The sequence below is a fragment of the Haemaphysalis longicornis genome, unplaced genomic scaffold (assembly GCF_048455015.1).
Source record: "Haemaphysalis longicornis isolate Haplotype H1 unplaced genomic scaffold, Haemaphysalis longicornis Haplotype H1 scaffold_27, whole genome shotgun sequence".
Classification (NCBI taxonomy): Eukaryota; Metazoa; Arthropoda; class Arachnida; order Ixodida; family Ixodidae; genus Haemaphysalis; species Haemaphysalis longicornis.
In genome coordinates, this window is record NW_027526325.1 from 892,593 (window position 1) to 920,573 (window position 27,981).

The 27,981-nt window shown below is 52.7% G+C and overlaps 1 protein-coding gene across 6 annotated transcripts in view; it reads right to left on the bottom strand.

Moving 5' to 3' along the window:
• Positions 1 to 958: 958 nt before the first annotated feature.
• The window catches only part of LOC144172923 (lysine-specific demethylase 4B-like), a 131,803-nt gene continuing 104,780 nt past the window's right edge, over positions 959 to 27,981 (bottom strand). For 5 of the 6 annotated variants that reach the window (XM_077701518.1, XM_077701522.1, XM_077701520.1 and 2 more), the window contains 3 exons: positions 13,651 to 13,770; positions 13,169 to 13,257; positions 959 to 2,394 (listed from right to left, as the gene is read on the bottom strand). In XM_077701518.1, the coding sequence (XP_077557644.1) occupies positions 2,217 to 2,394; positions 13,169 to 13,257; positions 13,651 to 13,770 (387 nt within the window). In that variant the 3' untranslated portion in view covers positions 959 to 2,216. Of the gene's footprint in view, positions 2,395 to 13,164; positions 13,258 to 13,650; positions 13,771 to 27,981 lie in introns of all 6 variants that reach the window. The other variant, XM_077701519.1, reaches the window with a different exon arrangement.

Here is a 27,981-nt window from a genome sequence, read left to right on the forward strand (position 1 = left end):
ATTCCCGCAGCTCGCAAGCTCACTGTCAAAGGCAGCATTTTATAGCGTTTTATAACACCGCCACGAGTCTGAAATTTCACTTCAAGCATGCGCCGGCCTCACATTCAAGGCCGAAACACGGCGAATTCGCGGGCTCCATGTTGTTTATGATGAACCCCCGTCCTTGGAGTCCCGCAACTTCCCTCAACAGATCAAATGACTAAATGAAAACCCACCCACCCCCATAACTAAAACCGAGGTAGAAATCGGCGAAGAGCACTCTGCCTGATCCACAAGCAACTGCTTCGCCCGGTGGCCACGTTTTCATATCTTCACCACACCAAGATGGCGGCGCCCAGTAATGTCGTTCCGGAGATACGGCGCTTCAAAACTTGCCGTGTTTTCACCAACTTGCACAAGTAGTTTGACGCCTCAGTACACATAAGTATTTTTTCTACAGGACTTTGCAGTGGTTTTCGATGGAAAAACTTTAAAAACGCACGGACAATAACATGTGCAACCCGACATTGTGACTTTCGAAAAAACTATCGCGGGGACACTTTTATACAGCTTTTATTGAATGATCAATTAATTAAACCTTTGAAAACAGCATCTCCTTGGGGAGGCTGGAAAATTATGCCGTCAGTAAGCATTTTCCCCCCCTGAAACTGACGGGAGCGTTAAAATCCTTGTCTCTGAGACTGCTTTGGAGCAGTTTGGCGCAATTTTTGCAATTTTCAAGCTTTTGGAGCAGCCTGGAGCAGGAAAACAACTTGGTATCAAATCTGCGCAATATGCGCAGCCGTCTCACCCCTGCCAATGTCAACGGACCAAGCTTAGCTTAAATAGCTCTACAATTAAAACTTCAGTCCAGTGCTCATTTTCTCTCCTCTGCCCCAATACACCCCTGCCAGACATGACGCTGTGCGTGGAACTTGCCACCAGTCTACCAGATATGGCGTATGCATGCCAGGCCAACTCATGTACAGCACGACCTTTATTTCGGCTGGCAACCATCAGTACAGGCCAGGGAAGTACAGGTTTATAAATAGACATTTCACTATGCACAAATGTGGAAAGAGCACGTCACTTCAAACGCTACAAGATTAAAAGACAGACTGAAACACTACACACAAACAGTGTAGGCCAAACGTTACACGTTCTCTATGATGAGCCCTGACGACAGAGCTCTCTGCTCCTGATGAAAGTGCGTGAAGGGAAGTGCTGTCTTGTCTGCTGCTAAGAATGGCAAATGAATTTATACAGGTGTTGGCTTGTTGACCGAAAGATGCCTTAAATACCACGTAATGGATGCACACAACAAAGGCCCCCTTTTTTGCCACACAGAGGGCCCAATTTTCGGGACACCCAAGTAAACACATCGCAGCAGGCAAAGCCAAAAATGAGAAGAAATTACGTGCAAACTGCAACTGAGCATGCCATACGCAGCACAAAGCACCGCTACGTGCCGCATGTACACCGATGCACGTGTCAGGTGCTACGGGCACTGAAAGAAAATGTTGGAGGGATCCGAACTGGCGGCAAAACCAAAAGTTCCCACTATTTCAGCGGCTGCAGTGCAGGGCCTGGAACTGTACACACGGGCCTGGAAGCTCAAAACAAATCTTTGGGGGCGGCAATGCAAGCTTGGGACACAGCCGGCAGGAGGAGCCACCCACTAGCGCACATTCCCAGCGACCACCGACGTCAAGTGGCTAGTGCTGCCCCGACGGCACCCTCGTTGGCTCAGGCGACAGAAGGGCACGCTTCCCAGCCGCCAGGCGAGTGGGGGAGCGATGCTCGAAGGGCCCCCCCCCCCCCGAGCACTGGCCGGACACGAAGAGTGCACAGTGTCGACCAGCCCGGCAGGGACAGAACAGTGCATGGTGAGATCAAGCCACAAGTCAATCTGTGGCCGAGCACCTGGCCAGCCTGCACGCTGCCAGGCCACCCGAGCACGGGCCCCGCTCATGCACGGCCAAAGACCTGGACCTCCCCATCTCGGGGGAAACCTGCTGCCGGCTCCTGCAACAAGTGTAGCATGCACGCCCGTTCCATGCCCTGGTGAGAGGAACCCTTTCAGGGGAAGCTGGCCAGCCTGTGCGGCCCAGAAGCACCACGGGCGAGCGCGGAGGTCCTGGCACGGGCAACGAGACTCGCACCACCAGTCCGGCACAGGCCGGCGCCGCACGGGGGTGGCCACTGGCACAACGAGTCTGCAGAGGGCCGAGCCCCCTTCACTGGCGCGGCCCGCAGCGGGGCTCCCGGCGCAGGAACAGCGGCGGGCAGCGCAGGGGCGGCTCACAGGAGCAGGATGTCGTCGTCGACGTAGCGCACGTTGAGGACCCGCCGGCGACGACCTTCCACCGGCTGCTCTTCGAACAGGCCCACGTGCTGCATGGCCGTCGCCTCAGACTGCGCTCGCAACGGGGCAAGGGGGACACTCACTCACTCAGCCGCCCCGCGCGCTTGTGGTCAAACGAGCTCAGAAGCCACCCCCGACCCTCATCGGGGCCCACTTTCCACACGGGAGAGCAAGCCCCGAAAGAGTCTTGGCACCGCACGCTAACCACCACTTTGCCCAGCTACTATTGCAAGAATTGGTCACACTACGGAGCATTTTCTTCCAAACGATGCCGTCTGGTTGGAAGACTCACATGTGGCACACAATGATTCATGAACTGGGAACGGTCCCACATTTGTAGCCAAGCTGGTTGAACCATACTGTGCACATCACAAGGCCCTTTTGTGCCAAATTCTTTCCTCCTCTCCGGTTCCTCTCACGCACAAAACGCCCACCCAACAGAGCCTCCGGAAGAGGGTGGGTCAGGGGTGCTAGCCCCCGCACCCCCCCCCCCTTAGGCACGATTAACAAATCATGGCTCTAAAACAGAACAAACAACAACAAAAGCAAGGATCAATACGACCAAGCCATTTTACGAGAACCAAGACCTATCTGCCAGATTAATTGCTGCTTACTACCCAATTCGCATCACTTACTTCCCCCTTGTAACTTGTTACTCACACACTACTACATTTTGCTGCGTTGCAAGGACGATGGTATCACGCGTGAAGGCGGACCAGGCAGTTTGCGTGCCCCGCAGAGCGTACCCAAACCAAAGAACAACTTCAAAGGCCAACTGCAACAAAATTTCTGGCCTCGTAAACTTATGCGCCACTTTCCAGTAGCACTCCTCACTCTCAATATTCGCCACTGCATTGCACACAAAGATAATCGTTTCCAAGCCAAAACTGAAAGCAAGCGTGGCCAGCTGGAAGCGACAGGCTCAGGAATCGACAGGAGCAGCCGGCAGACCCTCCCGTGGCTGCCCGCATTCCAGCTGCTTCAAGTGGCAGGTTTCTTACAAACTCAAAACATGCGCCAAAAGGGGTTAGGAAGTCAGTGCAATTGTTGCTGCTTTGCTGTGGTCGGCAGAGACATGCCTGTCGTCGGGGCAATGTGGCGAAGCTGAGAGCTAGGAAACGGGCACACAAACAGCAGCGTTGAGCATTAGACGGGCGCTGTGCTGATCGAACCACACTGCGTTTGTGAGAAGAAAACAAAAACAGCAACAAAAAGCTACACTGAGGGAAAAGGTGGAAACATGCCGCCTGCCGCAGAGCTTTTCGATGTAGGCAGTTGCGAATCTCCGCCTCGAAAACAGCTCCCCCCGCCCTCCCCCTCCCCGTTCTGGATCGTGCGTACGGTGGCGCCACTGCGGCCACCGCACGCACTATCCAAAAAACACACTAATTATTCAACCTGACAATCTAACGTTTAAAGGGGCCCTGCAGCACTTACCACCGACTACTCAAAATGTATATTGGGGTAAAGTCTAGTCCCAGCCATTTCCTCCCACAAGAATTATGAAAATCCGCTCACTATCACTGAAACTACGCGCGATAAGAGATCGTGCATACTCGTTGCCTCTGAACTCCACCGCGGACAACGCGACAAAAGCTGCGCGCTCTCCCCTGGAGAGGGGGCGGCTCGTGGCGAGCTCTTCGGCGGCCTTCAATATATTGTCACGTGGCCAAAGACGACGCAGTTGTCTTCAAGGAAAACAAGTTTATTGGAGCGAACTTGTGCTCCCCTAACAACTCAAAAGAATACAGAGGCGGCAAAGCAGCGGTCAACAAATTGACTTGCGCAGGCGAAGATCGTCGAAAGGAATGCCGCGACGTCTGCTCTGCAGGCTTTTATCTTTCGGCGCAAGTGTTTCTGGAACCGTCGATTCACATCCAGAAAATTGTAGATCAGGGAAGATTATTCTGGGTTAGCGATGTTAGGGCGAAACAGTCTGCTTATCTGAATGCGATAGCCCGTGCGGCATAAAAAATAAAGAATGAAAGACGCGCTTAGCTTGGGACACAGATAACAGAGCCGGGCGTGGCCGGGCAGTAAAAACAAACAAGTAGGCAAATAAACAAAGAGGGCGGCAACCATGCGGACGCCCTCAACGCGCTCTGCCTTCTCGTGCAGTTCAGCATGCTTGGCACGTGGATGCCCTCGCCTCCCCTGGCGCATCCAGTTCCAGCATCTGCTCATTGGCCAAGAAATTTCTAGGTTGGCCAAGAAGAAACGACACGCTTCGCCTGTCAATGTTTAGTGGGCACGGGAGTCCTCCTTCTCGTGCAGGTTGGTGAACCGCCGTCCCTTTATTCAAAGCGCTCGAGCAACCTTTGTTTGCTGCTCTTCCCGTGCCCAAGTGTACTTTGTGAGACGATTGCGGACTGTGCTCATGTTTGCAAGCAACTGCTGCTATGCGGCGACGTCGAGTTAGACCCCGGGCCTCCCCGCCTGGATCCCGACCTCGATTCGAGTGGTGCAGATGTCGGTGTACTTGCTGCAATTGCTGCAATGTCTGCTAAGCTCGATGGGCGCCACAGTGAAGTCAGGAACGCTTTCGCTGAGCTTAAAAAAAACCAGGAAATGCTTACTCGAACGGTATCAGACTTGTCCACACGGTTGGCAGCACTTGAATCTGTCATTGAATCCCTGGAAGCATGCCACCCCCAGCTGAGCTCCCTCGTTTAGTCACTGATGCAGTACGAAGCGAAAGCGCTGTACTGCAATCCCAAATAGATGAACTAGAAGTCTGCTCACGACGCGATAACCTGACATTTTACGGAATCGGCGATGATGCGTCTGAAACGTGGCAGCAATCAGAATTACTAGTCCGCGACCTTCTTTCGAAGCAGCTCATGTTGCTATTCTCGCAAAGCACGATCGCTAGAGCTCATAGGCTAGGGACCTTTGCTCCAAAGAAAAACCGCCCCATTATCGTCAAATTTGCAGATTTAAGAGAAAAGACAAAAGACAAAATACTGTCAAAGAAAGCGATGTTAAAAGGAACCAGTGTTTCACTCAGTGAAGACTTTTGTAGATCCACAAGGCTTACCCGGAAAAAACTAATCGAATTTGGAAAAGCGAGTGGTCAAGCAGTTCAACAAACTTGTTATGTCCAAAGATAAAAAAAACCTGTGTTTACTGCTCGGCTACCGACACTGTCTGTGAAATTGATTCCCCCCGAGACACGCATGCACAAGCTAGCGACTCCTCAGCAAGCTGGGATGGTCATGGTGCATTGTAGCAACACACCACCGGGCAGTTGCAAAACGTGTCGATACTTTTCACTAACATAAGAAGTGTAATCAGCAAAAGGAACTGAACTCTCCTCTGCTGTTGATTCCTGTAACACCGATATCGTAGTTCTAACGGAAACTTGGCTTTCGGCAAAAATAAAGAACAATGAAATACCGGAATGTGAAAAAACATACACATTTTATCGTTGCGACCGTGATGTTCGGTCTGGTGGTGGTGTACTGATTGCTGTCAGTGACACCCTAGTTTCTTCTACCGTCCTCACCTGTACAGCATTAGAACCCGTCTGTGTGCGCAGGACTATTTCTAACCGGGACTTTATTTTTTGCGCTTGTTATAGACCACCTACAACCTCACCTTCCTTTTACAGTGATCTACACGATGCCCTTAACCAGCTAATTGTTCGATATCCCAACGCTCCGTTGTTTTTATTGGGCGACTTCAACTTCCCAGATATTGTGTGGAACAGTGACTCGATCACGCTTAAACATACCTCCTCTGAACGTTCAAATTGTATAAACCTATGCCACGACTTTAATCTCGCACAGATCGTCCACAAACCCACTCGTATTTCTGCCAGTAGTTCCAACACGTTGGATTTAATTGTGACTACTACTCCCGGCTTGACCTGTCCTCTTACTTACCTTAGTAAAATAAGCGACCATTTAGTACTTCACTTCACGCTTAAGGCACAGGTGCCGTCAAAGAAAACAGTTAAAATATTTCAGGATTTCTCTCGAGCGAACACTAAACTAATCACGACCGAATTCGAACAATTCACGGAGGAATTTTCGGAAAACTTAGAAGAACGCTCGGTCAATGAGAATTGGTCCTTTTACAGAAATAAAGTGTTATCATTGATCGATAAACACGTACCTAAGAAAAAAATTCGCTCAAACCCACGTTCTCCATGGTTTTCAAACCATTTAGGCCGTTTACGCAACAAAAAGAAGCGTTTGTTTCGTAAAGCAAAACGTGCGAATAATGCAGCCCGATGGATGGACTATCAGCAAACTAACGCAGAATACACAAAGGCAGTGCGCAGTGCAAAGCAAAAATTCTTTAGCGACACACTACCTATGCTCTTACAAACTAACCCACGAACATTTTGGAACATAGCAAGTGGTACTAAAACAAGTTTGATCCAGCTCACTTCCACTGATGACCTCCCGGTTCCAGTTGATGAATGCTGCACGGTCCTTAATAACGCGTTTTCTGCAGCTTTCAACCGTGATTCTGCCACTTGTATGCCTGTTGTGCACAGCGAAACTTTTGAGTGTATGGATTCAATAACTATAGACTGGCCTGGTGTTGGCAAACTAATTACGGATCTAAAAATTTCTTCTTCTTCTCGAGCTGTCTCGAGCCCTTCGAAACTGCCACCATGAGGCGCAAGTCGTCAGCCAGGCTCCTCCCACTGCCACGCACGCCGCACGTCATTTGCTGACCGAGGCAGAAGCTGCTGCGGGCACGGAAAACACCGCACACGCCCGAATCACGTGCAACAACGCGCCGTGCGGTTCACGCCTTGCCTGTTGCGGCGTGTAGTAGCTTGGGCACCGCGAGCGAGGAGGAGACGAGTGTGAAGTTTTACGCGCTCCAGAAAGGACTGCTCGGCGACATGCAGGTTCAGAAAAGCAGAAAAACATCTCTGGTTTCTTCAGGTAAAACTAAGAAAAGAAGTAAACGAAACCTTTTTTTTAGCGCTAAATTTTTTGGCCTGTGTTGGTTCATACACATTTCGGATGATAAGAATGTTTTTTCCAGTCCTGCGAGATTCATTTCATCGAGATTTTACTGCAGCATCCTTTTGTAGCTCTGTTCTTTGCGAAGAAAAGCACACCAAGTATGTGGCTGTAACACAGGGATAACTCTGGAAAGACTGACGTAAGTTCACACGAATACCACGCAAATTATGAAGGAAAATTAAATTTTCTACTGTTAAACTTCAGAAACTGTATATGCTGTTGCACCTTTTCCCTCAGTGTCTTTTCAGAATACAGAAAGGCACAAATACCATGTGCTGTAGTTATTTTAGTGCTACCTGTGAGACTAAAGCACAGCAGCCACCCAGAACTAGAGACTGTCTTGCAATGCATCTCAATTGTACAGCAAGGCTGTAGGTGAAATGCACTTCGGTGATCAAATAGCATCACCTGCTAGTAATTCAATAGTAATGAAATTATACCAGTCTTGTTATCTTAGCTCAAGAGTAAGATAAAACCCCGCAAGGAAGAGTGTGATCTCACAAAAGAAATTGCAGAGCAGCAGGTGGACTTTGTTTTGGCAATCAATGCCAGAGTGATACAAACAGCATCACCTGCTAGATCTATTTATTGCACATGAAATGATACCAGACTTGTCATCATCCTAGGTATGAGCCAGATAATGAAACACACCGTAAGGGAGAGCATGATTTCGCAAAATAAGATAGAGAAAAATGAAGCTCTGGTTTCTAACTCTTGCTACAGCATAGCCATAATATCAAAAGCACCATGTCACTCTGTTTCTGAAGAAAAAAAAAACAAAGTATGCTACCATACCATGAAAATAACCAGGAAAGCTCTATGCAAGTAATGAAAAACCTCTGTCAACAGCGCTGGAAAACTAGACTTTTTGCTGAACTTCACGTACGGTAGTTCCTACTTTGCACTTCCTTCAACGGTTATGCAAACTAAAGAACAGCGTAAACATATTGTGCTGCAGACTTTTTTTCACACATAAGACCACAGCACCACAGCTAACTAAACCGGGATGCTGTCACGCGATGCTTCTCACACCAAATTCGTACGTGACAGGCCATCTCAGCACCTCCATCTACGGCGTGTTCCCTCGTTTTTCGTACGCTGGCAGCGCATTATTCGTTGAGGCAAAGGTCTCCAAGCACGGTGGCCCCAGATAGAGAGACACTGTGACAAAGTCACAGTCACCAACAGCAGAGAAAACGCACGTCTGCAAAAACGAAACGAGAAGCCACGCCGGCCCATCAGAGGCACTGAACGGAGGGCCCGCCTCGAGTGCGCGCGCTCCTGCCAATCAGCGGTAACGCTTGCACAATAGGCACAAAGAAAGCAACTACCCAGCGGGCCCACGATGGCCGGCGGCGGATACCGCACTTCGCCTCGCACGCCCATCCCGCGAGCGTTTGCAGAGGTGCACGCTTCAGCTGGCCGCTCGTAAGCCACTCGTTGTAGGGCACACGAACACGACCTTTCACCGACTTGTCGAGGCACACGCCGAGTGGCTGAAGCTGCGAGGTCATTCCACCGGGTATGACAATGAGGTCGCTTGTCCTCAACGTGCTGGCCGAGATGGCACTTGAAGGCGCCGAGGGCGAGCACAGGGCGGAGCCCCAGGCTGGCTCCGGGCCTCTTGCGCCAGATGCAGGCGACCCGGTCAAAGACCGTGTTGGTGTCCATCCAGCCCTCCTCGTCGGCGCGCACAGTGAAGGCCGGGGGAAAGGCACTTCGACGGTCAGGTTGGCAAGCATGCTGAAGTACAGGGGCGCCTGCTCCGCGCGTTGGCCATTTGCCCCAGCTGGTAGCGGTGTTTGTGGCACAACGATGTCACGCACCGTTGAAAAGAAGCGCACAGCTTCTCCTCGAACGCTTCAGGCAGCCCCTGGCACATACCAGTCCGCCTCCGAAGGGGGTGGCCTTTCCTCACCATAAACTCCGAGGTCCAGTTCCTGCTGGCCTGAAACGTGCTCCTTGGCAAACCGCAATGCCTAGCGAGCTCCAGCGCTTTGACTTTCAGCACCTCAGTCATGACTGGCAGAAGGTCTGCGCGGAGCTTTTTAACGGGTTTTTGCCGTACGTGTACGGCGGCGGTTTTCTGTCCCGCAAGGTCTTTGCCGTACGGGTACGATTTTGAGCATCCGTCTGAAATTTTGCGCCATATTAACAATGCATGCTCCCTGGGAGGTGCTGCCACCTACTGAGACTTGCAAGAAGTGTTTGAAATTTGATTGTGCTACCTTCTTGCGGTGAAAAACAGAACTCTCTAGCTTCAGCGCGTTACAGCGTCTGTACGTGTCAACGCGTTTCGTGGTTTCAGTTTCACCCCGTCATTGCAACGGAGGCGCGCGAAACTTGATCGGCACTCCCTTGCAGGGGTGGCGGAAGTTGATTTCTATCGATATTGGCGCTGCTCTTATCTTGTTCATCACCCATGCTCACTAGGTATTCTTGCTCTCCTTGCTTGGAACTGAAGTAACCTACTCGGAGACTCCGTTGCGGGGGCGGAGGAAGTTGATTTCTATCTATACTGGCGCTGCTATTAGCTTGCTTATCACCAGTGCGCACGAGTTATTCTCGCTCTCCTCGTTTACTGAGTTGCCTTCAAGCTCTTCAGATGCACGGCAAAGCAGCGATATGGCCCAACGAACTGGCCGTTCTGTTGACACCGGCAGCGGTGACTCTTCCGACTCTGAGTTTGCCCCTTTCACCGAGTCTGAATCGGAAGACAGTCTTTTTTCGAAAGAAGACAGCTCATCTTGGGACAATGAACTGCATTCGAAGAGTTCGACCTCCGACCTCAGCGGAGCTGCAACATCCCGAAAGTGAGCAAGACGCGACGACGCCCAGTGGGACACAGGTGGTTTTTCGCCATCCCTTTTCACCTTTGACAGCTCACAATCAGGGCAGGTTGCGGCCTCTCTGCTCCCGGCAGAAGCAACCGAATTGGATTATTTCCAACTGTTTTTCGATGAACAACTGCTGTTCGTAACGGAAACGAACAATTACGGGAGTGAAAAAGCAGGCGCATGTCACTCCGGCGGATCGTGGCTCAGAGCCTGGGTGGCCGTGGATCTGCCGGAGCTTCACTGCTTCTTGGCAACGGTGCTACTGATGGGCCTGGTGCACACGAACACCCTGTGGGACTATTGGTCAACGGACCCGATGCTGGTGACCCCGTTTTTTGGGGAGATTTTTTTCTGTGAATCGCTTCGCTCTCCTGATGCGCGTCCTGCACTTCAGTTCAATAACGGAGCAATCCGATCACCTAAGGGCCATCAGACCGGTGTAATGGAGGCCATTCAGGAGAAATTTTCAAGCCTTTTCCTTCCACACCGAGATTTATGCATTGATGAATCTCTCATGCCTTGGAGAGGTCGCCTCTCGTTCAGGCAGCACATGCCACCCAAAAGACACCGGTTTGGAGTGAAGATGTTCATGGTGTGCGACGTGAAAACCGGGTATGTACTGAGGTTTCTAGGTTATCCAGGAGCTACAGTTAGCCTGCCCAAAAGAAAGGAGCTTGGATATGGGGGCTCTGTTGTTGCTGACCTTCTGGCAGACTTCCCTGGAAAAGGACACTCTCCGCTTGTGGAAAATGCATGCGGCACTGTGCGAATCAACAGGAAGGGCCTGCCGTCTTTCAAAAAGAAGATGAAGAAGGGTGAATTCCATACAGACACCCTGCTTGCCTTGAAATGGTGCGACAAGCGCGGAGTCACTACGTTGATCCCAGATGCAAGACTCCAATAAAGTGGACAGAGTGACCGGAGAGAAGAAGAAAAAGCCTGCATGTGCACTTGAATACACGAAGAAAATGGGACTCGCTGACAGAGTAGACATGCAGCTGAGCTTCAGTGAAGGCATCAGTGAACACGAAGCGGAACAAGGGGAAGTGGAACAAGAAGTTCTTTTTTCGGCACATCCCTGCTGAACGCATCTATTCTCTACGGTGAGAGAACTGGCACCCCGGTGAAGCTTGCTCTGTGTAGAAAGAGAGTTGCGGCCCAAATATTGGAACAGTACAAGGCCCCGATCCAACGACCAAGGCGTGGAAGACGAACCACAGACGACCCGCTGCGAGTGACGGCGCGCCCCTTCCCAGAGAGGGTGCCTCAGACCTCTTTCCACGGCAGCCGCGCCAAAAGAAGATGTCACGCGTGTGCCAACACAACTCGTCGCTCCAAAAGGAGAATGGACACGTGCTTTATGTGTGCAGACTGCGATAAGGCACTGTGCGTAGTCCCATGTTTCAAGGAATACCACACTCTGAAATACTATTAAACACTTTTCACTTCTGAATGATGCTGATGCCAAAACACTGTTCCTGATAATTTTTTGCCGTTAATTCTACACTTTAGACATTGTGTACATTCCAAATCCGCAATAAACTAATTTGACCATCAGGGAAAGTTTTTTAAAAAAAATTCGCCCCTCAAAGGGTTACCACCCGCTCGCCTTCAATTCCTGGCCTTTGCGGGTGGCCTTGCTCTAAAATAGCCGCACAGACCCGTTTCAGGGACGTCGAAAGCACGCACGGTGGCTCTGTTGCCGTCAGTCTCGGCACACAAAATCACTCTCTTCCTGAAGCCGGCTTCATAGTGGAAGCAGCGGACCTCCTCTGCCACTGCTGCCGTTGCTATCAAGTGCGCAAGTGCAACGACTTGCGTGAATGCAGACAGAACAAAGCCTAGGCACCTAGGCTTCCTGCGTCCAAAAAATTGTTGCTCAAAGCTTCGGCAATGGGTGGGACAAAATCTTTGCTGTTTCAGCAGTTTCGGTTTTGTATCCGATTCTAATGCGCATGCGCATCCAATATTTATCGCAGCACAGCAAGTATACCTTAAGCCTTAAGCCATAGACGTATGCAGTGGTATTAAGTTTCCTAAAAAAATTCACTGTTCAATTCTGCCACAGTAAGGTACGTTTTTAACGCAGAGAACATATTTTTATTCCAAACTCAAACCTGTTAGCATGATTATTAGAAGTCCACAGGAAACGTTGCGCAAGAAAAGCAATATGGCTTGCGCTCATACCGGCGCACGTTTAACCCAACATTTCGTACTTTAAAGGCCAACTGCACTCAAAATTTCGACATCTTGAAAACCCTATTTCTGTGAAGTCTAATTAAAAAAGAAAGCAACATGCAAAATACAACACCTGAAATACGCGCGTGGACGCCGCAAGTGGCCAGCAAAAATAAGCGATTTTGAAACCGAAACCGAGGAGAGCGCGGCCATTGCTGTGACGTTGCAGCCGTCTAGAGAGCGGCCGGACGGTCACCAGCTCGGGAGAAAGTCTGCGCGCAAGCTCTACGCGCGCACGGGTCCGCAGGGCTCGACAGGTTCTGCAGCTGCGTGGCTGGCCAGAGGAAGAAGCTCCCGTCGGCTGGAACGTCACAGGAGTGTCATGGCTGTTTGCGCGATCCGCCGGCAGGTGCAGCGTGGTCTCCGGCGGAGCTTTTTTAAACGCTTCTGACTGATTAACGAGGCGTTTCACGGGGCTCCGAACAGCTTTACTTGTTCGAGAAACACCTGGAACGCTATGAAAAGGCGCTCCCAATGTATCAATCAAATTGATCGATTTTGATAGGTGCGGTAGTGAAAGAGTTAAGACATGCCTGCGACTACAGCCTCTACGTGGTCCCCCTCCGTCACTGGCTCATTTCGCCACGCACCCTGTGAGACCCCACAAACGAGGGTGCGGAAACAGCCCGAAGCAGTCCACCCGTCACTGAGGCACGACAGCCGGCCTCCCTAGCTGGAAGCTGCCCTTCCCGGGAGGGCCCCCGCTCCCTCCCGGTGGCCCTCGGGGCTGGGGGCGCAGCGCAGCCCAAGTACGTACCAACCTAGACTTGACCCGCTTGGGCAGCTCCTCTCCCTCGGCGTAGACGTCCTCCCGCTTGGCCGTCCGCTCCGACTCGTCCTCAAACACCACCTGCGGGGGGACGAGCCCAGGTCACTGCTCCCGGCCGAGTGTTGCACCACCAGCAAGGCATGGCCACCCCCGCTGCGCCCTCTGCCGGGGGGGCACAATGCTACCCGCTCCCCGGCGGCCGCCTGCGACTGGCACAGAAGCCAACCAGGGCACCGATTTTCGTCTCGCACGGCCGCCTCCACGAGAGCCAAGAGGCCACAGGGCCGCTGCGGCCGTCTCGCTCTCTCCCGACGGGCAGCTGAGGCGCAGTGTTTTCCCCTGTGCTTACAGGCCTCCCAAAGCAACCACAAAACATGCGCTTGCCACACCAGAAGGCCCTTTCCCTGGCCACTGATGAGCAACGCTTTCTGCCCCCCCGAAGTGAGGAGGTGATGGTCGAAGAGGCCCACTCACCGTGTAGAGGGTGGTGGTTCTGAGCGCCTTGAAGACCGCACTGTACACCTTGCGGTCGGTCCAGGTCACCGAGATGACGTCACCGGGCTGCGGGGGCCCCAGCCGCTCGCAGTCCCTGCTCTGCAAGAGGGCAACGCGTGCATTCAGGGGGGACGCACAAGGGGCTTCTGGGAGGGCTTCGCCTCTCAAAGGGAGAGCCCATGGGCTGGCCTACGTCCGTACATCCGTGAATATTAATAGAAGACCACCCGCAGACGCAGCAGTTGTTCGTCGACACAGAAAACGCCAAAAGTGCAAGAACACACGTTGACACTCCACAAACTTTCCCGCAGTATGATTGTGACACCACTGATAGTTAAAGGAGTAGTCACAGCTGATATAAATATGTAAAAGGCTTCCCCTGTATATGGAGGTATCTCCCAGCAAGTTTCAACAGTAATAGTTCAGCATAACACATTGTGAATACATTTTAATCTTTGCGCGCGAGAGAAACGTATTCTCTTATTTTGCAGCTGGCACGAGCATGACACCCTCTGCCCTTCCTGGCACCAAACTGCCGCTGTGCAGGCCCCCATGAACAACGCGGCCAATGCGCTGACGCCTGCTGCTCCGCCGTGTGTAACGCTGCATGGAGAAGGTGGAAGCCGCGACAACGTTACGAGCGCCCTCCTGTCACGGCAGCTGCCTCTGTGTTCGCTTAGTTGAAACCGGAACTGACACAAATAAAGACGACTGTAAATAATCATTTACGCTGCAACCGACCATCCAATGTGCCATGCTACGATTAGTGGGCTGGTAGGCACCCATAACAAGAGGGAGAAACAAAAAACGCAAATTTTGTGTCAGTGCTCCTTTAAAGAAACACTGAAGTGAATTTGTCAAGCTTCCGTTTTTGCTTGCATTGCGTAGACTGGCTCAAATAACACTTTCATCGTTGATCCGGTCAATAAGACGATATTTCATTAAGCCTGAAAGAAGAAAAACCACCATGCGCGGTCTGCGGCAGCCGCCCCCGGAAATGACGACCAGCTCCGTCTGGTTGTCCATGAGCTTCTTCTTCACACCTTCTGTGAGGTGCCTGCGGAAGCCGTCGAGCACCAGCATTGACCTCCGGGCGAGCAGTGCCCCTGGTCTCCGGCACCCCACCGACTTTATCCAGTCAAGAAAAAGCTCTTCCGTCATCCACCCTTTCTCCTGGCAACGAATGTGGACGTTCTGCGGGAACACCTCGTTCTTTGGCATAGTCTTTCTGTTCAGGATGATGAAGGGGGACAACTTCCGCCCATCGGCGGTGCAGGCTAACTTCACGGTTATCCGAGCCATCTCGTTGCCTGTAGTGCACAGGCTCACTTGGCGATCACCTTTTTGGTGAATGGTCTGAGCTGACAGCATGTAAAAAAAAATCGGAGTTTCGTCGGCATTGCCAATCTGCCCAAGTAGGAAGTCGTGGTCGCGTCGCAGGCCGATAACATATCTTTGAAAGGAAATTAGTTTTTCTTCATAGTCTCCTGGCAACTTCTGCATCACGGAGGTCCGCCTTCGCAACGAAAGCCCGGCCCTCTTCATGTACTTCTGCACCCAGCCCCGGAGGGCTTTGAACTTGAGAAATGCCATGCTCTCTCGCGATTTCGTGCACCTTCATCTGCACGATGTCGGTAGTAACCACGGAGCAAGATATAAAGAGGAGCGCCGACTGTGGCCCAGAAAAATTCTTTTGCTCGGGCCGATAATGTCCACGCGCCGCCGGCCGCCCAGCTTTCCCTTTGCTCTCTTCCTCCTTCGTTTGCCCTCTCGTCGCTGTGCCTCTGTACATGGCTCTTCCCTTCTTCGCTCTCCCCAGAGGCGTCGTTTCTTTCGCAACGACGCCTGTCGTATGCCAGTCCTACTATGCAGGAGGAATGCCTGCACGCGCGGAATTTAAACACCCGTGCACAACCGGAATAGACGGCGCAGATAATCACACGCCACCGCGTACATGGCGATCGCTTATTCCCTATCGGGGGGCGTTTATTCTGACATTATGAAGACCCGCTAAAAATATTGTACTAACCCAGCAGATGTAAGATGCAACTGAACGACGACGACTTTAGAATCACCAAAGAATGAGCAAGAGTAATATGAAACGCCACAACATGCAGTCTAGCGTGATTCTGCTTACGACAAACCGATGCAGCGCAAAAATTACCCTCTGTTCTTGGCCCGCTCTCCGGCCGCCTGCTTAATTATTTATGCCCCTTCTGCGCACGAACAATGCTTATGTGACAAGTGTGTGGCGCGCCCCATCCCTGATATTCGTTGGCCGCTAAGTTCAGTGGCCCCACCACGCTCGGTGGGCAACCTTGTGTGTGGCCGGGCAATAAACACCACCGAGCACAGCTGCTCGGGGGTCAGTCACCGTCACCACCAGCACGCTGCATGTAGTCTCTCGGCAGGAGGGTACCCCTACCCTCCAAGGTTCACGAACGCGGGACTAGATCGTGACACTGGCGACGAGGATGGGATTCGTCGCCACTGACGCCACTCGTCGCCACTGACACTGGCGACGAGAAAAGAAGCCCGCGGAGCGGCCGAAGCCACCGTGAACGCCGCCACCGAGAACGCTGAGACACCGCCCCCTCAAGCCAGCCGCCATTACGCCATGCCGCTGTACGGGAGGCTCGAGCCGTTCGAGGGTGAAGGGTCCGCCTGGCCGGTCTACGAGGAACAAGTCGGCGTGTTTTTCCGGGCGAACGACACACCCGAGGCAAAACAGCGCGACATCTTCCTGGCCAGCTGCGGGACCCGCGTCTTCGCTCTCCTGCTCGACCTGCTCAAGCCGGCCACGCCGCACGACAAGCCGCTGGGTGAGCTGCTCGCTACGCTACGCTCGCACTACAGCCCGGCTCCGTCGACGTTAATGGAGCGTTTTCGCTTCAATAACCGGAGCCGCCAAGACGGAGAGACGCTCGGGCAGTTCGTCGCAGCGCTGCGAGGGTTGGCGAGCGGCTGCGCCTTCGGGGAGCAGCTCGACTCGCTGCTCCGGGACCGTTTCGTCTGCGGCATCAACGACCCCGCCATGCAGACGCGACTCCTGGAGCTTCCCGACCCCTCGCTGGACGGCGCCGTGAAGGCAGCGCTGGCGATGGAGGCTGCGGCCAAGGACGCGGGCGAGATGGCGCGTGCGGCCGGCTCACCGTCGGCGGAGGCGGCGGTGAACAAGATGGCGGCATGGCATGGCAGGTGCGTTCGCTGCGGTGGTGACCACCCCCCTTCACAGTGCCAGTTCGCGGAAGCGGAGTGCCTTGCGTGCGGAAGAACTGGGCACATTGCTCGGGCGTGCCGAGGGGGGACGACGGCGGACGGACGGAAGCAGCAGCCGGTGTCGAGCACAGGTTCCGCGCCAGCCCACGGCCGAGGGAGTCGGCGCAAGGGTAGGCGGCGGGGGCGTGCGGCAGCAGCTTCGGGTGCAGCGGCTAGGCTTAACGTCGTGGCCGAAGACCCGCAGATTTTCGACATGTGGCACGCGGCCACAGTGCAGCCGCCGGTGCCACCATACTGGCTGACTGTCGAAGTCTGCGGGCGCCCCATCTCCATGGGGCTGGACACAGGGGCCAGTGTGTCGGTCATGGCCGGGAAAGCATTCAGGCGCACCTTCCCTGGCATGGCCGTCGAGGCGTCGCGCGTCATGCTGCGCAGCTACTCCGGACAGCTCGCCCGAGTCGAGGGTCAGGCCCAGGTCAGCGTCCGCCTTGGCGACAGGGAGGCCACCCTTCCCCTGTACCTGACCAAGGGGCCGTCACCGACGCTGCTGGGCCGGAACTGGATCCAGGCGTTGGGCGTGAGGCTGCCGGAGTACCAGGAAGCAGTGCATGCAGTGGCAGACGGCCCGAGCCTCCTGACCAAGTTCGAGGCCCTGTTCCAGCCCGAGGTGGGGACATTCACCGGCACGGCGGCAAGTGTTGAGGTGCCAGAGGGAGCACTGCCCCGTCCAGCCCGACTGCATGGACGGCGTCATCGAGCAGCTGCTGCACCGGCAAGAGGCCGGCACCAACGGCGGCGGGGTGCTGGGCACCAACGGCCGCCTGCTGCACCTGGTGGTGCTGGGTGCCAGGGCCAGCGCCCAGCAGGTGGCGCAGGCTATGCGGCAGGTGCTCCCGCAGGGTTTCCAGCTCGCAACAAGGCCCAGTACACGCTGGATTTCAGGATCATCGACAGCGACGTGGGCCTGCCGCACAACTCGTTCCGCACGGAGCCCCTGCCCCACGGCTGCCTGTGCGTGTACGCCAGCCAGCCGGGGCTGGAGTACATCCGCGAGAGCCTCGAAAAGACCCTGCTGGCCAACCTGGAGCAGGAGGACCGGCTGCCCTTCCACGGCCTGCCCCTGGTCATGGTGTTTGCGGGCCAGGGGGACTGCCTGCGCGAGGAGGGCATCAATCGGGCCAAGAGCCTGCAGTGCCCCTTCGTGGACGACGGCAACGGCCTGGACCCCGTGCGGCTGGAGCAGGCGCTGTGCGCGCTGGTGGAGAGCATCGAGCGGCTGCACATCTACCAGGCGCTGCCCGCGGTCGCGGGGCCCCGGCCGGACCTGCGGCTGATGCTGTGCATGGTGTGCGGGGACCCGTACGCGCCCAAGTAGGTGCTGGCGCCCCTGCTGGCGCAGCCGGGCTGCATGGCCACGGGCCCGCTGCACTGCCTTAGCCTGAACTCCTTCAAGTGGAGCCAGCTTCACCGACTGCTGCCAGCACAGCACCAGGGGCTGGTGCTACTCGCGCCACTGCGGCACCACGCGCAAGTCCTTCGACACCGGGAAGGCTGACAGCTGGTGCGAGTGTGACACAGGCAGCACCTAATGCTGCCACAACGGCCTCGACACCTGTGCTCCGGCGGAGTGAGAGACTGCGGATACCTCCGGACCGGTACTCGCCGGGGGGACAGGTGTTTTGTGTTTGTGTAGGACAAACTTGGGGGCGAGGGGTGTGACAAGTGTGTGGCGCCCCCCATCCCTGATATTCGTTGGCCGCTAAGTTCAGTGGCACCACCACGCTCGGTGGGCAACCTTGTGTGTGGCCGGGCAATAAACACCGCCGAGCACGGCTGCTCGGGGGTCAGTCACCGTCACCACCAGCACGCTGCATGTAGTCTCTCGGCAGGAGGGTACCCCTACCCTCCAAGGTTCACGAACGCGGGTCTAGATCGTGACAGCTTACAAGGGTCGCCCGGAGTCTCCATCGGCAAACGGCAATGAGACACACATTTCTGTGCCAATGACTGAATTGGACGGCTGCCCTGTTGTAATAAGTGTACAAAAACACTGTCATCTTGATAAGGCACCCAAGAATATCAAACGCAGCCTTCATTGTAACCCATACCGCAACTTACCGCCCGATGTTCACTGTCGCTCTACGGTCGTGTTATCTCGTCGATAACACCGCGGTCTCCAAATAAAATGCTTCGTTTTGTATGGCTGCAATTTTCGGCCTACGAGGGTTCCCGGCATCTTTTTTTTTTTTCTTTAAGCGGCTGACCAGCAAAACATCCGGCTCGTCAAACCTTTCCTTTTAGCGAGTCGTCACCACAGAGATATAGGGTCCGGACGAATTCAAATATCGTGAAATGAAGGCTTGTGAAAAGACCGCACTGTCAGAGCCTCGATCTTGAGCAGATTGCTACGTCGCGGGCAGTCGCGGGTGATGTTATCGCGTTTCTGTTATTTTCTGATGAGCGTGTGAGTGCCGGTCCGTGTTCTAGGCACACTGTTTTGGACGTAAGTTGGAGAATGGCGAGAAAGCTGAGGCAACTTTTATAATCGCTAGTGATCAGAACCAGTTGCTCCTTTCGCCTTTTGTAAAACCTGTTAAAACACACCCGAATTGGTGTTCACAAATTTACAAAACGGAGTCACATTTTCGGCAAGCACTGCGCAAAAGGTAGTGTTTGTATAGCAGTCATGTGTCTATATGTGTGCTCTAATTTTGTTTTCCCGCCATGCAAACCAGTCCTTAACGTATCTTTGCCGTGCCGTACGACCACTCAATTCCTTCGGGTTCGGGTTACCCAGAAGGTGCTGTCGAACAATCAAGCCGTGCGAAGGAGGAGCGCAATGTACGCGAAGCGGCGCCAACGCAGGCCCAAAGCACTCCGTGCACAAAACTACCGTCGCCGAAGCAGACGACAAAAGCCGACGGAATGCGTTCCGCCAACGCGCCCGCCGGCGCACGGGGAACGCCGGCCGCTTGACCATTCGCTGCGCCATCTACATTGTGCTCCGCGAGTGGTGGACATTAAGAGCCCGCAGGAGAGAGCGAAGTCGGCGCTCCTGTTTATCTTGCTCCGTGGTAGTAACTGCCAAACCGCAGCCTCTTCTCTCTTTGACGAAGTCCGTCAGCACTTTTTCCACTTCGGGAAATGCTCCCTTTCGTGGGCCACGAAAAGCCTTCCTCGTCGCGGCGCATGCTAAGGGCGACGTCTTCTGTTTGCGCCAACGACGCACGTTGTTCTTGGGAACGTCAAACTGTCGACCCGCTGCGCAGTTTCCAGTGACTTCCGCCTCTGCTATGACTTTACTCTTGAAGGCTGCATCGTAGTGGCAACGACGACTCGCCATTGCACTGGTCGCGTGAAACAAGCATAAAGAAAGAAAATCTTGCAGCAGGGGCTCCGACAGCTCTAACAAAAAATGCAAATAGGCGTCCCTACTTGTTTACAAGCTTTGCAGCTACTACTGGCTTGGAACGGCTACTGCTGGCTCAGCTCGTTGACATGGTCGAAGGCGTCTGCTGCCATGGCCTCTGCTGTATCCGGAACTATTCAATACCCTTGCAGTTGCCGAAACTTGGTAATTACTATCTGCCACCTGTGTTTGTGTAAAATGTTATGCGTTTTATCCTGAAATCTCTTTGTTACATTTCCAACAGTGTTTCCGGGCTCTTTTGGAAGCTTGGAAATGGTTGGAAGGTGGAAACCAAAACTGTCACACCAGAATCGGCATATTGGGATACTGAGCTTCGAATATAAGGCGGGGTATGACTTTGAGACCGCACATTTTGGAAAAAAACCTCGCCTTATATTCGAATAAATACGGTAACTGCCAACACCAGGCAGCTAGGCAAAACCCAGTCGCTCCTGGTAACTTCCACCGGAACGAAAACAGGGTCCCCAGAGGAACCACCCTCTCCGGTTCGACCTACACCTGCTACCCCTTGCAGGCGAAAGTGGAGACCTGTTCCAACTGCCGATGAGCAGGACACGGGGCGGACGTCCGCTTGAAGGAGACAACAGGCTTGTGCCGCCAGTGCGGAGGGCAGCACCCCATCCAAGAACGGCCACACTGCACACCGCCCAAGTGCACCCTGCGAAAGGGAGATCATTTCACAGGCACCAGGAAATGCACGCTGCATTTCGAGAGACCCGGCCACTTCGAGGGAAGGACATCGATCGTGGGAACGCGGACAGTAGCAGCAAGGACAGGCGAGCGGAGAGCATCGCCAGTCCAGAAGTCGATTCAGATCGAACTCCAGGACAGCAGAAGCTTCCCACCCGTCCGGAGGCCCGAGAGCAAGGAGCGTACCACCAGCCGGGTGAGCTGGAAGCCGCAGGACTCCCAGTTTGGGCTGGGCACAACCAAGGCGGCAGGAGAAGGGAATGGGAGAAAGGGAAGAAATGCTGCCCCCGGCAATACAAACCTGGCCTACATGTGCGGCACCCCGATCAAAGGGAAAACCACCGAGGCAACGGGGGCAGATCAAACCCCCCGTTAAAGGACGCACTTGAGGAGAGACTGCTGGCTGACACTGACAGGGACAGAGCCAAAGCCCGGGAGAGGATGGGTGCACAGCCAGACGAAAGCTCACATGGCCGCCAAGCCGCAAGACCTGCCGAGACCCTCGCAGATCCCGCCAACATCGCTACAGAGAGCAGTACCCCTGTCAAGCGTGCCTATTAAGTGCACTCACACCGAGTGCACTCAGGCTACTCGAATGACAGTTTGGCTGTCGAATGACAGTTTGGCAACCCACGCGTAGCCGTCTTGGTGCACAGGAAGCTCACAGCTATTGAGCACAACACTGCTGCAGTAGGCGCAGAGTGCCTCCTCATCGAGATGCAGTTGACTCCTGCTCCCCAAAAGCAGGACTGCGGAACCAAGCCTCCCGTAGTGGTGGCAGTGAAATCCAGCGCGTGCAACATGAGTTGGGGACACAGAAAGAACAACAAGGGAACCGCACTGTGGGACTAGAACCAAGACGGGGGTCTCTCCCCGCTTCATGACCCGCCTGGATAGGAAACAGCGAACAGGCTTTGAACAGTGAACTTGTGTACAAACACTGGACGTGCAAAGTGCAAAAACACAGCACAAAGCCTGGGCAGTGGCCACTATATAACTGAAACCATTATTCCTGTTTCGTCCCTCAAGAGAAAGGAAAGGGAAAAAATTAAGATGACAGACTGGGACAAATTTGGGACTCTACGCTCACAAATTGAAAGTCTCGACGACTGCATTAATCAGCTAGAGAACAATGTCAGCAGACCATTACATAAGTGGCACACACACACAAGAGTCTCCAAAAAAGATGCCTCAAACAAATACACAATAAAAACTCAAAGCCGAAATCGCACGTCTGGTAAAAGACATGGAAGCATATGTGCAAAACATCAGCAGTGGCTAAGCTCGGCTATGCCAGGATATACGTAGCGTGAGCTAAGGTTCAGCTGGTTATTCTTGGGTTTCCTGGTTGTCAAAGATTAGCTGATTATCATGCTTACTGCTGCTATAACGATTTCCAATCCAGAACAATCCAATTTAATCCTCTCCAATCCAATCCACTTGCGGCGGCGGCGGCTCCGGTGCGCCGTGAGATGGCACCAGGAAGCAGTCCCTTAGCCTTCAACCTAGCGTCCAGGCTAATTCTGGTACCAGCGCCATATTGTCCCCTGGTGAACTTGGGGAAACATTCTTGCGTTATTACTGCCATAGCAACTCCACCGCCATATTGGCCTATAATTGTGGCGCACCTTGCGTGGAGGAGAGGTGATGCTCTCCCCTCTCATGCCGGTTGGCTCCTGCCGCCCCCCCCCCATTCCCACCCGGCCACCGCTGGGGCAGTAACGACGCCAGCTCAAATATCACTTGAACACTTTATTCGCGTTACGTGCGCAAACGCGACGTGCGGCGAGTAACACTGATGGCCAACACAACAGAGACAAGGTTGTCGACAAATCCTATCCTTCAACTCAGAACGAGGTTCTCACCTTTTGCTAACAGCACTCAAAGAGACTTCGCGCTAAGATTCATCCTGGCGTCCTTGGCGTCCCTTTTGCAGCCCTATAATGTCCCAGAGAGCACACACGAGGAATCTCCCACTGCATGACACGAGTGTCGGCCTCGCCGCCTCGCCGTGCGGAAGCAGCAGCTGCGGTGACCGTTTTCGCGCCCGAGAGGAGCGGAAAGAAAAAAAAAATGACAGGAGGAGCATTTTCCCAGCGCCACTACCTCTAGGAGCGCAATCATAGAATCGAAACTAGAAAAATTACACCATCTTCCCGCAGGGGAACCCTGAGTAGTGTGCGAAGCAGCCATGGGGTCGACTAAAGTTCCCATTAGTTTTCAGTTTGTCGTTTCCGTTGACGTTCTGCTTTGCGTGCCTTCGTTGTATCAGTAGCTTCTTGACGTGGTTTGAATGAGTCAAGGACATACGGCGCGTTGTAGCGCATGCTCCCGTCTCGGTTTGTAGCGCAGTGGGAAGAGCGCCACGTACCTCCCGTTGCGGCCAGAGAGTCGTGAGATCAAAACCGGGTGCCGCCTGTTTCTTTCTATAGTGGCCTGCGCTGACGTCAGCCCAAACGCTGACGGGGCTGAAGAGACGCGCATGCGCAGTGGAGTGCGGACGGCGGACAACGACAACGAGGGAGGGAGGGACACAGCCCAGAGCAGGAAATGCTTCGCGTCTAAAAGTAACAATGGCCTGACGGCACTGCTCCTCGCACATGCGCAGCACGGCTCTCCAGGACCACGCGAAACTGCTCAACCTCAGCCAGTGTAGCTCACGCTACAAGAGCTAGTACAGCAGCAATGGGGGCAAATTTGTGATCACATGAAAGGCAACCTACATCTTAAAGACACATGGCACCTACTTAGGTTCCTACTAGATCCGGAAAGCTAAGTCCGTTACATAACCCATTACATAATAGTAAATACATCACATAATACACACCCGTGCAATCCTCGCTTTGGATTTAACCAAAGCATTTGATAATATCGAGCACGAGGCGATTACAGCAGCATTGTCAGCCCTACAGGTCGGTGAGCCAACCCATAACTACATCAAGGCTTTTGCAGGGGCGAGACAGCTGAATCAGATTTCGGAGCAGTTTTTGGAGCAGCGAAATCTTGATTTTGGAGCAAAAGAACCTTGAATTGGAGCAGAACTTTTATTATGTCACCTTAGGAGCATAAAAAATCTACTTTTTGGCAACTCACGGGTGAAAAGTGCACTTTTTAATCGGTTTTGAACATAGATAACACTGAAACAGCCTCTCAATAAAATTTTTTTTACCAGAGTATCACAAGGTACGAAGTGCAACATTTTTAAATTCTTAGGTTCTATGCATAGATAATGGAGTGCCGTTGAAAATAACGAATTGAAAAACTAAGCAATCGTAAGGCATTTTTATTATCACGTGAATGCCGAAATTTTTATTTTTGCAATCCTAGACTCGGCTTTACGCAAAAGTTGCGCAAAGTGAGGTGGCAGTCGTCGCACCCCACCAGCCCTCCCATTTCAATCCCCAAGGTGCACGTTCGCTACGATTGTAATTTGAGCAGCGTTGATATGTTTAGCCACCTCCCTCTTGGCAATAAATTTTGCTTCAGATAAATGAACCATTATCCCTAGCGTGCAGTAATAGCCCGCCCCGCTATCGGACATTGCTTGAACATTTTGCAGTGATGTAGCCTGCAACGCCCCTTCTGCAGCGTCGATCGTCCCATTCTCGCCACTCGCAAGCTCACCGTGAAAGGCAGCAATAACTGAGCGTTTTATAACAGCGCAACGAGTCGGAAATTTCCCTCCAAGCTTGCACTGGCCTCACACTAAAAGCCGAAACACGGCAAATTCGCGGGCGCCATATTTTTGATGATCTCCTGTCTTTCCAGTCCCGCAACGTACCCGCAACAGATCAAACGACTAAATGTAAACCCAGCTACTCCCATAACTAAAACCAAGGTAGATATAGGCAAAGAGCACTCTGCCTGAACCACAGGCAACTGCTTCGCCCGGCGGCCACGTTTTCACATCTTCACCACGCCAAGATGGTGGCGCCGAGTAATGTCGTTTCGGAGATACGGAGCTCCGAAATTGCTGTTTTTTCATCAACTTACACAAGTAGTTTGGCGCCTCAGTACACAAGTATTTTTTCTGCAAGACTTTGCAATGGTTTTCGATGGGAAAACTTAAAAAAAAACTCAGAGAATTTACCTTCCGCCCCCCCCCCACACTGTGACTTTCTGAAAAAACCATTTCGGGGACAATTTTATGCGGGTTTTTTTATTGAATGATCAATTAATTAATTAAACCTTTACAAACAACAACACCTTGAAGATGCTGGAAAATTATGCCGTCAGTAAGCATTTTTCTCAGTGAAACTGACGGGAGCGTTAAAATCGTTGGCTCTGACTGTTTTGGAGCAGCCTGTCACAAGAAAACAAATGTGTATCAAAACTGCGCAATATGCGCAGCTGTCTCACTTCTGCTTGTAGGACTTGCCGATAACGCTTTCAAAAAATTTTGAGATCAGGAACACTGACTGGGAAGTGATGGGTTTCGGCTTATCAAGGAATTCAAATATCAAAAAATGTGAGAAATTATCGGACTTTGAGGGCGTGATGAACGGCAAAGGAGGAGAAGAAACTTTGGTGCCGCCCCTTTTCAGGACCCGATCACATTTAGCGGGAGGGGGGGGGGGGGGGGGGTTGAAAATACCATATGCTATATAGTATAAAGCAAGGAACGGGGGGTACTTTCTTCACCTAAGCCTTACCCTGATAGCTGAAGAGGTTCTGGAGGTCCCTGCCTGGTAAACAGACAGGGAGCCCATCCGCTGGAGTTTGACCTGGGCTCTGACAGCCACCGTTTGTGGTTTCTGCCCTACACCTTAAAACTCCTAGCCACGGCAGATTACAGTATGGGGGCTCGGCGTCCGCAGTGTCGCAAATACTGTCACCAAGACTACTCAAGGTTCCCCGTGAGGGACGAGGCTAGTTCAGGCCTTTATTCTGGGTCGCTTCGTCTACTCCCTTTCATACCTGTTTAGGAGGGGGAGGAGGAGGAGAGAGTAAACTGTTGGATTAGACAATCTTACAAAGCAGCTTTGCACTTACCGAGGTGCACTCCGACTGATAAACTCCTGAAAATTGGCATCCGCAGGGTAGTGTGTTGGGTCTCGACTAGATGGCGCCACGGCGACCATCATCATCAGTGTACAAACTAGCACTCTAGGTGTGCTAACAAAGCAAGCTCCCCGCTGGGGCGGGTTAGGTTCCTGCTGGAAGCATCGAGTGTGTGTGCATCTCTCAGGGCTGTGTGCTCTGCCGGGGCGTCTCTCGGCGTACCCGCTCGGCCATCCTCAACACGCAGTACCCTCCAGGAATTACTAGAGGCACATAAAATCGCTCAACATGAAAGATCATCGAAGACCCCGACAGGACAGCACATCTAAAGGATCTCAATATGAAGGGGCACAAACAAGGGAGAACCCTGCACAAAGAAAGGAGGCATGCCAGAGCCAAAGCCCTCCAGAAGCTGTTTAAGGGGGGACGCAGCCTTTGAAAACCGAAAAATCGCAAACTAAGCGATTTTTGGAAAACCATGTATTTGGGTTGTCTGAGTCAAACTAGCTTTTCTGAAATTATCAGCTCCTAATTCATCGTAAAAAAGTCAAAAAACGAACATATAACCAGCCGCAGCATCTCCCGAGGAGCGAGCAAACGCAAAACGGACCCACATTTCGCGCGAACGCAGCCGCCATGCCGCTTTCCGTGGAGCCGCCGTTTTTATGTTGTTTTGTTTGTGGATTCTTGCGCTTTTTTTTTCCGCCATTACTGCTGGCGTCCGAGGCGTGGCCGAGGCGTGATACGCTTGTGATTAGGGCACTTGCAGTGCTTTCGAGTTTCCCGCGTTCCATGTGTGAAGCTACGGTTGGACCGTGTGCGCACTGCTCGGGCAAGCGAGCTGACGCGCGAATGCTATTGGCTGCTGCGCGTGATGACGCGTGCTTCTTCCCGGCTAGCGGCCTGCGCCGCTCGCATCCACCAGATTCCCTGCGCCATTGTCTGCTTTTCGCCGCGCCTTTGTTGCTCTGCCTCACTGTTTACCACCTTTTCGTTCGCTTGTCCGCTCATTCTACTTAGTTTTTTGCCGTGCTCACAATCGCTGACGTACTTCAATACAGTTGAACCTCGTTATAAGACACATGGATGTAAGAGACAAATGGGTATAAGAGACACTATTCACCCACATGGTTGGCTGCCCTATCTTTCCCATTAAATTGACCTCTTTTATAACAGACATCGAATGTAGAAGATTGGTTATAAGGGACAAGTAATTCTTGAACTTTAATCGATAATCTCGCTTGCAACAGACATTTTAACTTCAGATGCAGTGCCACCAGTCACTAATTGCAGTTGCTTCCATTGTAGAAACACAGGTGGACGACAGATGCCTGCAGTTGTAATTTATTATAACTTGAGCAAACACACAGTGGTTCAGTCAGCTATGAAATGACGATGAGAAGCTCTGCCAATGGAAATGCAACTTACAGAAGTGATTGAAGCCCACTGCCAGCCATTGGATGGAGCGCGATCGCACATGCAAGCTCTCCCACTCGCGCAGCTCCTAATCAAGAAGCATCGCAGATGTTGGGTCCTGCAAACGTAATGAATAGCCTGAGCACACAGCGGAAGAAGCTGTGTTCTCTGACTATTCATCAGGCTTGTGAACTCAACATCTACGATTCATCTTCCACAAACAAGGAAAGGAAAAAAAGCTTGTAGAATCGGTTGTAAAAAACAGTGTAAATACAGTCATGAAGCAAACAAAGATTCGGAACTGTTTCGTAAATTTTGGGGGCCAAACATAACTTAGAATGAATCTTTTGCAACATGCGTTAGCGTTCTTTTGAGCTTATTTTAGTCATACGATGCCAACATTGAACTAGGATCTGATTTGTAAGTGAAAACATGGCACCCTGCTTATAAGAGACATCTCATATAAGAGACAGAAACTGCTCCCCGGTACATGTCTCTTATAAAGGGCTTCAACTGTAGTTCGGAGTAGCCTGCCAGATCGTGTACGTGATCGG